At 30.6% G+C, this 10862-nt stretch overlaps 1 protein-coding gene across 1 annotated transcript in view; it reads right to left on the reverse strand.

Annotated features, from left to right (window-relative positions):
- The window catches only part of LOC108688169 (LON peptidase N-terminal domain and RING finger protein 3), a 39417-nt gene extending 37213 nt beyond the window's left edge, over nucleotides 1–2204 (reverse strand). The window contains exon 1 of the mRNA XM_018194316.1: nucleotides 1218–2204. Coding sequence (XP_018049805.1) covers nucleotides 1218–1779 — 562 coding nt within the window. The 5' untranslated portion in view covers nucleotides 1780–2204. The remainder of the gene's footprint in view (nucleotides 1–1217) is intronic.
- Nucleotides 2205–10862: the final 8658 nt, after the last annotated feature.

Raw genomic sequence — 10862 nt, forward strand, 5'->3', positions numbered from 1 at the left:
TAAAAGACTGCCGGTTTTATGATCACAGCAATTTTGCTCTGTTGCTATTTAATATTTCCATATTAAATCCATAAAAATATCCTACTCTTTAAGCAACTACTTGCATTAATCCAAATAAAATAGAAATGTAGTCCTTTCAGAATGTAACAGGATGTTTTTTTAGTAATGTTCTAAATGTTTAGGATTTTGATTAAATTGGGGCAGATTATAAAATGCGAATAATGAATCAATATATTTTTAATCTACCGACTTCAAACATTATTCAGATTAAGTGTTTCGTAATAATCTTTATATAACCACATATTTTTGTCATTTGCTCGAGAATAGAAAAATTTAAAAACGGTGTCGGATTTTTTAAGAATCGCTTCTAATGTTATTCTTTTGTATGGAAATAAGTGAATTTTTAATTCAGTTGAATTAATTAATTTTAATTTAAACTAAATAAGTCATAGAAGCGTTTCATGATCAAAAGACTTCATTGAAATTGTGACATTAACACGATACATCAAACTGATAAGCAACATGATTCAAATAGAAAACATCACAATTTGATGATAGATTTTAATGATTCACTAAGTAATATTTTTCAAACATTTTTCTTAGGTGTTGTTATATATATATATATATATTAAGTAATATCGAAATATTTTTACCATTATTATCATTAATGTTTTACTTTATAATTTTTAATCTATTCTATTTTAATATAATAATTTTTTTCGTAACATATTTTTATTTTAAATTATATTATTTTTTTCTAAGTTACTAATATTTTTTTTGTAAGCATTTTTTATTTTTTAAACAACATTTAAAAAACATTAGAGAGATTCTCTAAAAGATATTTAAAAGAATCGAAAAGGACTTTTCTATGAAATTAAATTCACTTTTGGTTAAAAATTCCTAGATATAAGGTTTTATTAAATGTGTCTAATTTTTTAAAACAAATTTCTTTATCTATAAAGACTAAATATTATAAGTTTGTTGACTCGTAAAATATTTTCATCATAAAAAAAAATTAACAGAAGTTAATTAAAATCACTAATCAATAAAAACCTTTTTTCTATTCTTTATTCGATCCTATTCAATAAAATAAAAATTTTAAGCGTATATCATGTTATTGATAAAGAGTATTGATTTACGTTAAATACGACTTAAATACGATAAATATTCATCGAGAGACAAAGGCACATCATAAGGAGATAAGGTGATTTTCTTACCGAGATGAACTGCCAGGTTGTATCTCTCCAGTGCTTGACCTAGGTGACCCTTCCTCATGAGAATATCACCCTCATGCCTCGCCCGACTGGCCTCCACTTCTCGTGGCCACCATTTCTCCACGAGTCTTTGCACTAGCACATTTGTTTCACTCACAATAGCGATTTTAACTCCACATACGTGACAGTTCTTTGACGGATCCACGCAGTTTCTGCAGTACGTGTGACCACAGCCGGCGGTCATTGGCTGATAGAGGATGCCTTCACACAAAGGACACGCGAAGGATGTTTCGATCCTCCGTCTGGGGTTTGTTCCAATACCGACCATGTCCTCCAGGAGCGCGGTTGCCAGGTGTTTCAATCTGTCGGCCGGCACGGACATTGCCGTTGAGCACCTGGAGTAGATCTCAATGGAATCCTTGACACGACCGCACTTAAGCAAGGAGTCGCCATAACCAAGCAGCACCTCGTAGCTCGATCCTTGCTGTTTCAGACATCGCTCGTACAGCTCGACCGCCAAGTGGTAGTTACGGGAGGTGAACGCCTCCTTAGCCAGCTCCGTCATCGCGCTGCTCCTCGTGCGTCACTCTTCGGGAGTGAGAAACGGAGTGTATCCTTTCGCGACGCGTTCTCTCTATGAGTAAATCACATACGCGCGTCGGACGTCTTCTCGGTAAAAACCGTTCAATGCCGGTTTCGTGATGTCAAAGACAACGCACATCTTCTGGAAATTACGTGCGCGGGAATTACGCGCGGATTGCGTGACAAAGACACGGTCTGCCGGAAATCAGAAATACAGTAGCACGATAACGGGTCACTTGACCCCGGAATAACAATGATTCTCAATGATTCACTTAAACGGGATTCATCGGAATCGTCGGAGCGACACGCAGAGAGTTTGACAGCTGGCCGTCCACGCGTGCTGCTCCGCACGTTAACGCGCGTGCGACAGCTCCATACGGCACACTGGCGCACTGAGGACTGACGCCTCGGCTGTCATCGGTCGGCCGAGCCACTGTCAGAGTCGGCCGCTCGGTCGACCGTCAGCAGGGGATGGTGGTAATGCGACGATGCTGGCGGCGGTGGTAGCGGCGGTGGAAGGTGGAAGAGTCCAGCCGCCTCCGAGACACGAAGCCAGCGCCACGCGGATATACCACAATGGGATCTGGGAGGTCGCGAAGAGAATTACGGATCACGCTATAGGAGTTCGAGAAGTGTGTTGCCGTTTTACTTACCGTACCGGCGCGGCGTGTCTGCTACGATGCGTAGGTATTGTTGCCGCACTCCCGACGCTGCTCCCACTCGACGAGGCGTCGACACGTCACAGCGAAGCACGTCTCTTTGTCTGTTGAGTGTCCCCTAATCTCCGATCCTCATTATTGAGCAAATTGTTATTGTCATGTGCAACACGGTATAGCACGTGATATCTTTTTATCGTTCAGCTTTGTGAGAATTTCTGTGATTTTTCCTCAAGCATTTTTATTCTTTCTTGATTTTTCTCATCCATTAGGTATTACCGTCGATAAAAGGCTATTGCTTTGTTTGGATCAACCAGATGGCAAAAACCGTGATTTCTTTTTTTCTTAATTTTTTTTCGTCTTTGATGTTTATTTTAGTTATTGTAACTTACAGTGATTTATGATTGTCATATATTATACATTATTTCGATCTTGCCAACGTCTATGTATTTATCTACGTATATAAGAAGGCATAACAAGTCTTCGTTGAATTGCTCTCATTTATTTTCTGTAGGGTTCTATAGTAATCATAATTACATAAAGCACATAATTATTAGTTAGAAATACAATCTAAATTTTGTGTTACAAAAAATTATAACTATATATCTTCGATCCATTAATTTAAAACTGGTGTTCATCAAAATGTTCTTTTTTTAATATCTTGAAAATATTTAAAGTTTATATAAGTCTGTTGAGTTAAAAACTCGCACTATTTTCTTATCACGTACAATTATATAAGTATCGATATCACCTTGGAATCCAATAACATCAGTCAACGATTCTGTTATCGGTAAGCGCAACGATGTATTAAAAATTGCTTCATTTATATCCTTCACGTCCTTGTATTCGTTCTTGTCAGAATCATTTTTGTACCAAGACTCAAATGCTTTTTTAATATTATTAAGTTCCGCAAATTTTACGAGATACCTGCTTGGATACTTGCTACAACTTTAGCTCGATCGACCGGGAATGGTTCTTCCAACGGGAATGGTCTCGCCGGAATCAAATCGGATGTGCACAAACTGTATGGCGTCACAGGGAGAAAGAGCGTGATTGCATTGTCGATCTATAACAACGTAGAGCAAGTATGACGAGCTCTTTATAAGGTATAAACTGCTTTTCACTGGCAAATGTCAGTCTTCTAGTTTCCAAAGTTCTCACTGAGCATGAGAGGTAACTTTATCCCAAGATATCACGTTTGTCTGATTCGTGTAGATGCACGCATGTGCGTAAAGAGAGTACGCAGACGCCACAGGACCCTTCTCCGAAATGAAAGGAGAGGGCTGAACTGCATATCGCGAGGACAGTAAGGGAAAGGGTGACGAAGAATAAGAGATCAATATATGGCGAGTTCACGAGGTGATTAACCTCTTGTACCTACCATCTATTTATGGAGTGTTCTCTTTTGCTTTTAAAATTTAAGAAGAAATTGTTTTATTTTAAATCAACTTATCATTTATATAAATAACAAATGTAAAAAATTTTGAAGAAGGTCCAGTTATACAATATAATATTGAATATAAAAAATGAAATACTTATTCTTTTCTAAGTTTTAATAATGTAAATACATATCGATATTTTGTTTTTTGAATGCTTTTAAATAGACTTCTAACATATATATATATAGGGTTATTATAGGGTTAATATACATATATAGGGTTGTCCGGAAAGTTCGATTTTGAAGGAAAATTGAAACGCAGAAGATTTAAATTTTTAATTTCATTTATTCAATTTAAATCTTTTGCGGTACGAACTTTCCGAACAACCCAATACATATATACATATGTATATTTAAAAAAAAAGAGATGAAGGAAGAAAGTAAATTAATTAATAAGTAGATTAATAATAATTAAGTAGATTAATTTAATTGTTCACATTTCACAATAAAAATCATGTAAAATTTCAGAAAATATATCGTTACAAATTTGATTAATTTTGATTGTTTTAATTGTAGTTCTAATTTTAAACTTATAACTTAACTGTTTAAATAATTGTTTAAATAAATAAATGGAACGTATTTGATTAATATAATTATATAAATCTAATACTAGTCTAACAATAGAAAATTTTGTAATTTCCTAATTCATTTTTTAATATATGATTTTTTAATTGACAGCCTGCGCATATTATAAAAAAATTGCAATTTAGATTTAATTATTTGCCACAGATAAATCGCATAAGTAATGCAAAAAGCAATAAATTAAATCTAACGTTAATTAATTTGATTGGATCATTGTAATGTACTTACATTATAACTTGAATACATCATTGTACAAATAAATTATTTAAATAATTTATTTATATAATATATTCAAAATTAATATTCTTTTGTAGTACTTAAGAGATGTAGTTATGTATATTATATACATATGGTAAATGGTTTTTGAAGTTTTCATACATTATTTTTTTTCTAAAAATCATTGTTTAAGAACTATAACAATCGCTCCTTTGTTACCCCTATTGTCATTTACGCTGTACGACTCAATTGGGTTCAAAATTATGTGCATAATTGTTATGCCAGAATGTGAAACTGACTTGATGACTATCAATAGTATCGGAATAATAAATATGCGTATTAATACTGCATATTCTTACATTGTTCGAGATATTTAGATTATGTATTCATAACACAGCAAGCAAAACATAACAAACGCAACTTTGATTAACTTTGTTGTTTAACAGTGGAATGTTAAATATGCAAAACATTTAATAAATAAATAATTGGAACTTACTTGATTCACAAAAATTCACATTGATAAATCAATAATTATTAAATACTCGGTTATTTTAATTTATTGAATATATTTAAATAATGTCTTTCTATTGAACTGCAGTGACACACTCTTGCTCGTAATAGTTTTCCATAGCTGTTTTGCATTCTAAGTATAAATTTATTTCCTAATTATAGGAAGAGATGGACAGTGAGAATATCTTTGGCTAATACATATCTTAAAAGTTTATTGATTAATGTCGTTGTTCTGCTTCTATATATTTTTATTTAATGATTCAAAATATGGATACTTTTCAAGAAAATAAGTCACTGTATGAAAAATTTTAGAATAAATAATTAATTGCGTACCAAAATGCACAATAAGAAACAGTATATGCGTCTGGTAGTCTAACGCTTCGTTCAGTCTATAAACACGGCGATCGTTGCGGAGGATGCGGTCGAAAACTGATCGCGTCTCGTCTCGAAATCCGAAAAGCCGCGTGCGCTTAATCTCCAGCTGCATATGCGCGTTTATCTGCTATCTTACGTAAGGTATTTGTGCCGTACAAAGAGTCACCTTTGCCGATCGCAAAACAAATTGTTAATCATCGAAATACGGCGTATCTCGCGCCGTTACGTAAATGGTTTACACACGGCCGACGAGGCGCGCCGCAACCACACGTCGTCGTACCTTACCTACTCCTTTTGGCGGAGGAAGCTCTCTCTGCAAATTTTGTAATACAACTTCAATCATCGTTCGATGTAGTTTTCATTGAAATCACACACTATGATCTCTCCTGAACCTATGTTTTTTTCTGTCCTTCGTTAATGTTTTAATCTCACTCTCGCTACGTTAATATTTTTTATTTATGTTAATATTTTGATTTTTTACTCTTGGATATAGAAGACGTAACGAATAAAAATAATCGTGTGATGATTATGTTATTGACGTTTATTTAATCAAGCTACATATAATAAAAAGAAGGAAAAGAAGTACATATAGAAACGTCAATTAAATTAATTTTGAATCTACTTAATATATTATAAATTTCTGCAATTAAAATTACAATTTTATACAATCTGTCGTATTTTACAGTTTAAAAAAAGTAAATCAAAATTGCTAAGTAGAAAATGTATAATTTATTAATAATTATTTATTCGAATTTCGTGCAATATAAAAAGTGTTACGTTTTGCTGTTCTCTCCTGTTTTGAAAAGTTTAGTTTTTTAGTTTCATGTTTTATTTTATGTGATACATATCATATTATTTGCATCAAATTATAATCCACACTTTCATAAGTAACAACGATTGTCTCAGAAAGATCGTCGCGCACTGTCACATATACTTAGTCGATCTATCGCGCATACATGATTAAACATCGTGTTTCGCAATTAGACATCTTACCGAGTCGTATGTTTATTAGAGCGTTGAGTAATGCTAAACGAGTTCAATATGATTGAAAAGCGCAAATACCGATTTGGATTCCTCCAATCAACCGGATACACATCACTAAACGTCTTGCGAGTACTTACTGATTGCGCCATTTCACAAAAATGTGGTTAGAACTGCTTCAAGAGAAGCTATGATTTTAGTTGCTTATGTAAGACCTTTTCCATTGATTAATTTAAAAAAATCGGATAACTATTTAAAGTAGGCATTATTAAAAAAAATTTACGCCATATAATAAAAACAAAATGTATCAACTTTATGTTCGTGATTAATAGTAAATACAATCGATATTGAACATATGATGCATATTCATAATTCGTTATTCTTGATGATTTATTTAAATATTTATTATAACATCTATTCGACAAAATTAATAAATTTTATATTCTTATTTTTCTTGTTATTCAGTCGACGCATTGTAACTATTTTACGAAGGAAAATCCCCATTAATTTGTCTAAAATTACATATCACGTAACATGATTGTTACATAAACGTTTTGCGCTAAACGATGATTTCCCGACTCTCGTTATCAGCAGAGCGAACCGTTCGAATAAGACGCGATCGTGATGCATCGAAACATGCGTTTTGCACGCGCGGGTTTTGAACGCATGCGGCACGACCCGATAATGAAGACGGCGAAACGTGGTTGCGTAAACGGGATTTAACCGCGCAAGAACCAAGAGCGAGCAAACGAGAAACGACAACGGTGCGGTCTCGCAAATCGGCGGGCGTCGCATAAAGTAACGCGGCATGACTAAAAATAAAGCGGGCTCTTGGTAAACAGTGAGCTGCTTTATGTAATGAATGAGCGTGAATCGCGCTCGTCGCGCGATACAGTGAAGAGCTATAACATCGGCGATACGTCTGTCACGAGTGTCCGTATTTACTGCGGCGATGAGACTCGCCGCAATGAATGATCGAATTCCGAGCAGCGTGTATTTAATTAGACGTATGGACGAGTTTTCTCTTATACGACAATTGTGAGAAATAACTAATCAAATTCCAGCATCTTTATATATATCGAATGTTCCATACATCGATTCTTTTGATTCGTGCTAAAATGCATGTGATTAAATCATTCGTTATTTTAATATATGATGTGAAAAGCTTGTTTTGTATAATAATAACTTAAAATAAATTGAATATATCATTGTGAATATATGATGAAAATTTTGAAGTATTTCGAACACATTATTCAAAATCAAAAAATTTTTTTAAAATTTTGAGTAGTTAGAAAATCTCAAATGCATTGAAAATTTTAAGTTTCGAATTAGTGTTGAAAGTTTTAATATTCTCGAATATTATAAAAATATACTTTTGCTTTCATAACGTTTTATAATTGTTATTATGTTTTAACCCTAATTATATTTATACAGTTAGAACAATTTTTTATCCACAAGAATTTTAAATGTTTAAAATACTCGAATATTTTAAAGGCAAGATATTCTATATACAATAAAATTTTTAACAGTTTTAAAATATTTAATATTTTTAAACTTTATAAAAAAATTTTTAATTGTGCATAATATTCAAAGTAACATAGCTTTTACATATCTCATTCAATTGTTTAATATACTTCAACAAAATGATGACTTGTATATTAATAATAATAATAATTAGTAATAATAGTAAACTAATATACATTATATGATAATTTTAAAATTTAATCTGTAATTTTTACTCTATAATAACTTCTATTTCGATTTTTTAATAATCGAATGTGGTATAGCGATAATTATGCAATTGTTAAATATTTCAAACATAATCTTTCAGAGCAGATTGTTGAGTTGAAAAAATTTATATATTTTGGTATCATGGAAAAAGGTGAGTTTAGATTAGGGATTAATAGTTAAATACAGTTTTAGATATTCTTGTCATTTTAATGTGTGTCGACTAAGCTTTCTGTGAAATAAAACTCACAGCTTGTCATGATGTAACGATGGTTACGTATTGAAGTGTTCAGGAGCGTAATGTTTCACGGAAGTTCGTGCGAAAGCTCAAGATTTATGCCAGCATCAAAGCTGACTCGATATGTCATCATCCTTCTTATGAGATTGTAAAGAAAATAATTTATTGATTTTTCTAAATAATATTTCTTCTCTACAATAAAGCAGATTGGACGATATAGTTTTAAATACTCTGTAAAAAATATTTTAATAAATTTATTTCTTAAATAAACTGATAGATTTAATAACTTAAAGTATGTGAATGCTTCTAGATTCCTATTGTATTTTGCACATTTTAATGATGTCTTTCTTATTGACGTTATTAAAGAAACATTATTAAGATGTCATTTGACATCTTGTTACATGGATAAATAAAATGACAATGGATTTATTTATTTAAATTCAGTAGAAATTAATATAATTTAATATAATTTAATATAATTTAATTTAAAAATTATTTTTTTTTAACTTTTTATGATCATATCATTTTCTCACAAAGTCTCTAGAGATAACGTTTATAAAAAAATTTTGTTATAAATCTTTCTCAGTATAAACATTTTACTGGAAATATCTTTCCCCGTACGTTGTGTTATACATGTAACTAGCATATAATGCTAGTGACTTCGAAATGTCTATTTTCAACTGAAACGAAATGCATAAAGTCAAACGCGTGAAGTGTAGATATTTCGTTACGCAGTTAATTATCAGTAGTGTAAACCTATTTACGAGACGACACATTCACTTAACTATAAATATGTTATTCGCAGTTAAACAATATTTACTACAAATATTTTGTTGCCGAAACCGGGAGCCAAGTATTTTTATATTTTCAACTACAGTTACGCATTGATGAAGGATTGAGTCACTGAGAAATTGAATTGCTTACTTGTATAATTAAAATCTTGTTAAGTATATTAACTATATTAAAGTTTTTTTTAATATGTAATTGAGCGACTATTTATAAAAATTGCAACAAATTTTTTATCTTTATCATAAAGAAATAAAAACATGATGAATGTGTATTATAATGTGTACTTGTCGAAATATACTTACGTATTAGCAATGTTAATAAAAGATATATAAAAATAATTAATTGAATAAATAAATATAATTATTTATATGTATGTTTACAAACAATCAATTGATTTATTTTAAATTGATTGCTGTTAAAGTTTAATTATTTAATTAATTATTAAATTAATTAAGTTGAAAAATGTTAATAATAAAAGTTAGTACTCTTCTGAAATCTTCTTGAATATAAATGTTATTACAAAAAAGTCGAGGTTTTGGAAATTAAAATGATAATTTTTTTGCATTATAAATAATTTTAATATAATATAATATTAAAAATGCAAATTATAACATTAATTTGGATTATTTTAATCAAAGAATGACTTATTCAAAGAATGAACTTTTGTATCTATATAATAAGGATTTATTGATTTTCTGATAATCCATTGCGAGTTTCATAAGATACTTCATGATAATAATGCATTTATTTAGCAATAATAAGTTAAAATCGAGAAATGATCAATATAAACAAAAGGTCATATTTGATTAAAACGAAACTCAGTAACTAACAATATTTTTGCGTATTATTATTAGGCACTAAGATCCGTTTTATCTGAAAATGGCCTTTACTTATTTGTGTAATTATTTATATTTCTATAATAGAGTTATGATATTATTAGTATATTTTCTGTCTAAGTATTCTTACAACTCAATGTTATACAAATGAAAAGTTGAGTTGGATTATTATTTTGCAGAATGCTTTATTCTATTTGCCAAGTATTCTGCCAATTCGTCTTATGAATCTAGCGATTGTACTAAATGAATAAAATTTATACCACTTTATTAAATGAACATTTACTTTATTAAAAGAACATTTGTTAACAAATATATATACATATTCATATAATATTAATATACTGATTCAAATCAACATTTTCAACATTTTTGAGACATTAGATAGATATTATATTTACAAGGATTAAGAAATGAAATAGTAATAAACACATTTTCTTAATTTCGTTTAGTAGTTACAATATTATATATTATATTACGTAAGTGTGCGTTTAACAAAAAAATATTTATTATTTAATTTTGCTCTTGCGTGACAAAATCTTATTTAATTCTCGATATTGTCTTGAGTGCAAGATGCTTACAGATTATTGTGATACTAATATAAAAATATAAAAATTCGCATCGAGAAGCGGCTTATAATCGAATGATTCAACCTTTCATGCTTTTATCTATATGATAAATATTAAATATAAGTATATAAAGTACAATATATATTATATA

This window comes from Atta colombica, unplaced genomic scaffold (assembly GCF_001594045.1).
Source record: "Atta colombica isolate Treedump-2 unplaced genomic scaffold, Acol1.0 scaffold226, whole genome shotgun sequence".
Lineage (NCBI taxonomy): Eukaryota > Metazoa > Arthropoda > Insecta > Hymenoptera > Formicidae > Atta > Atta colombica.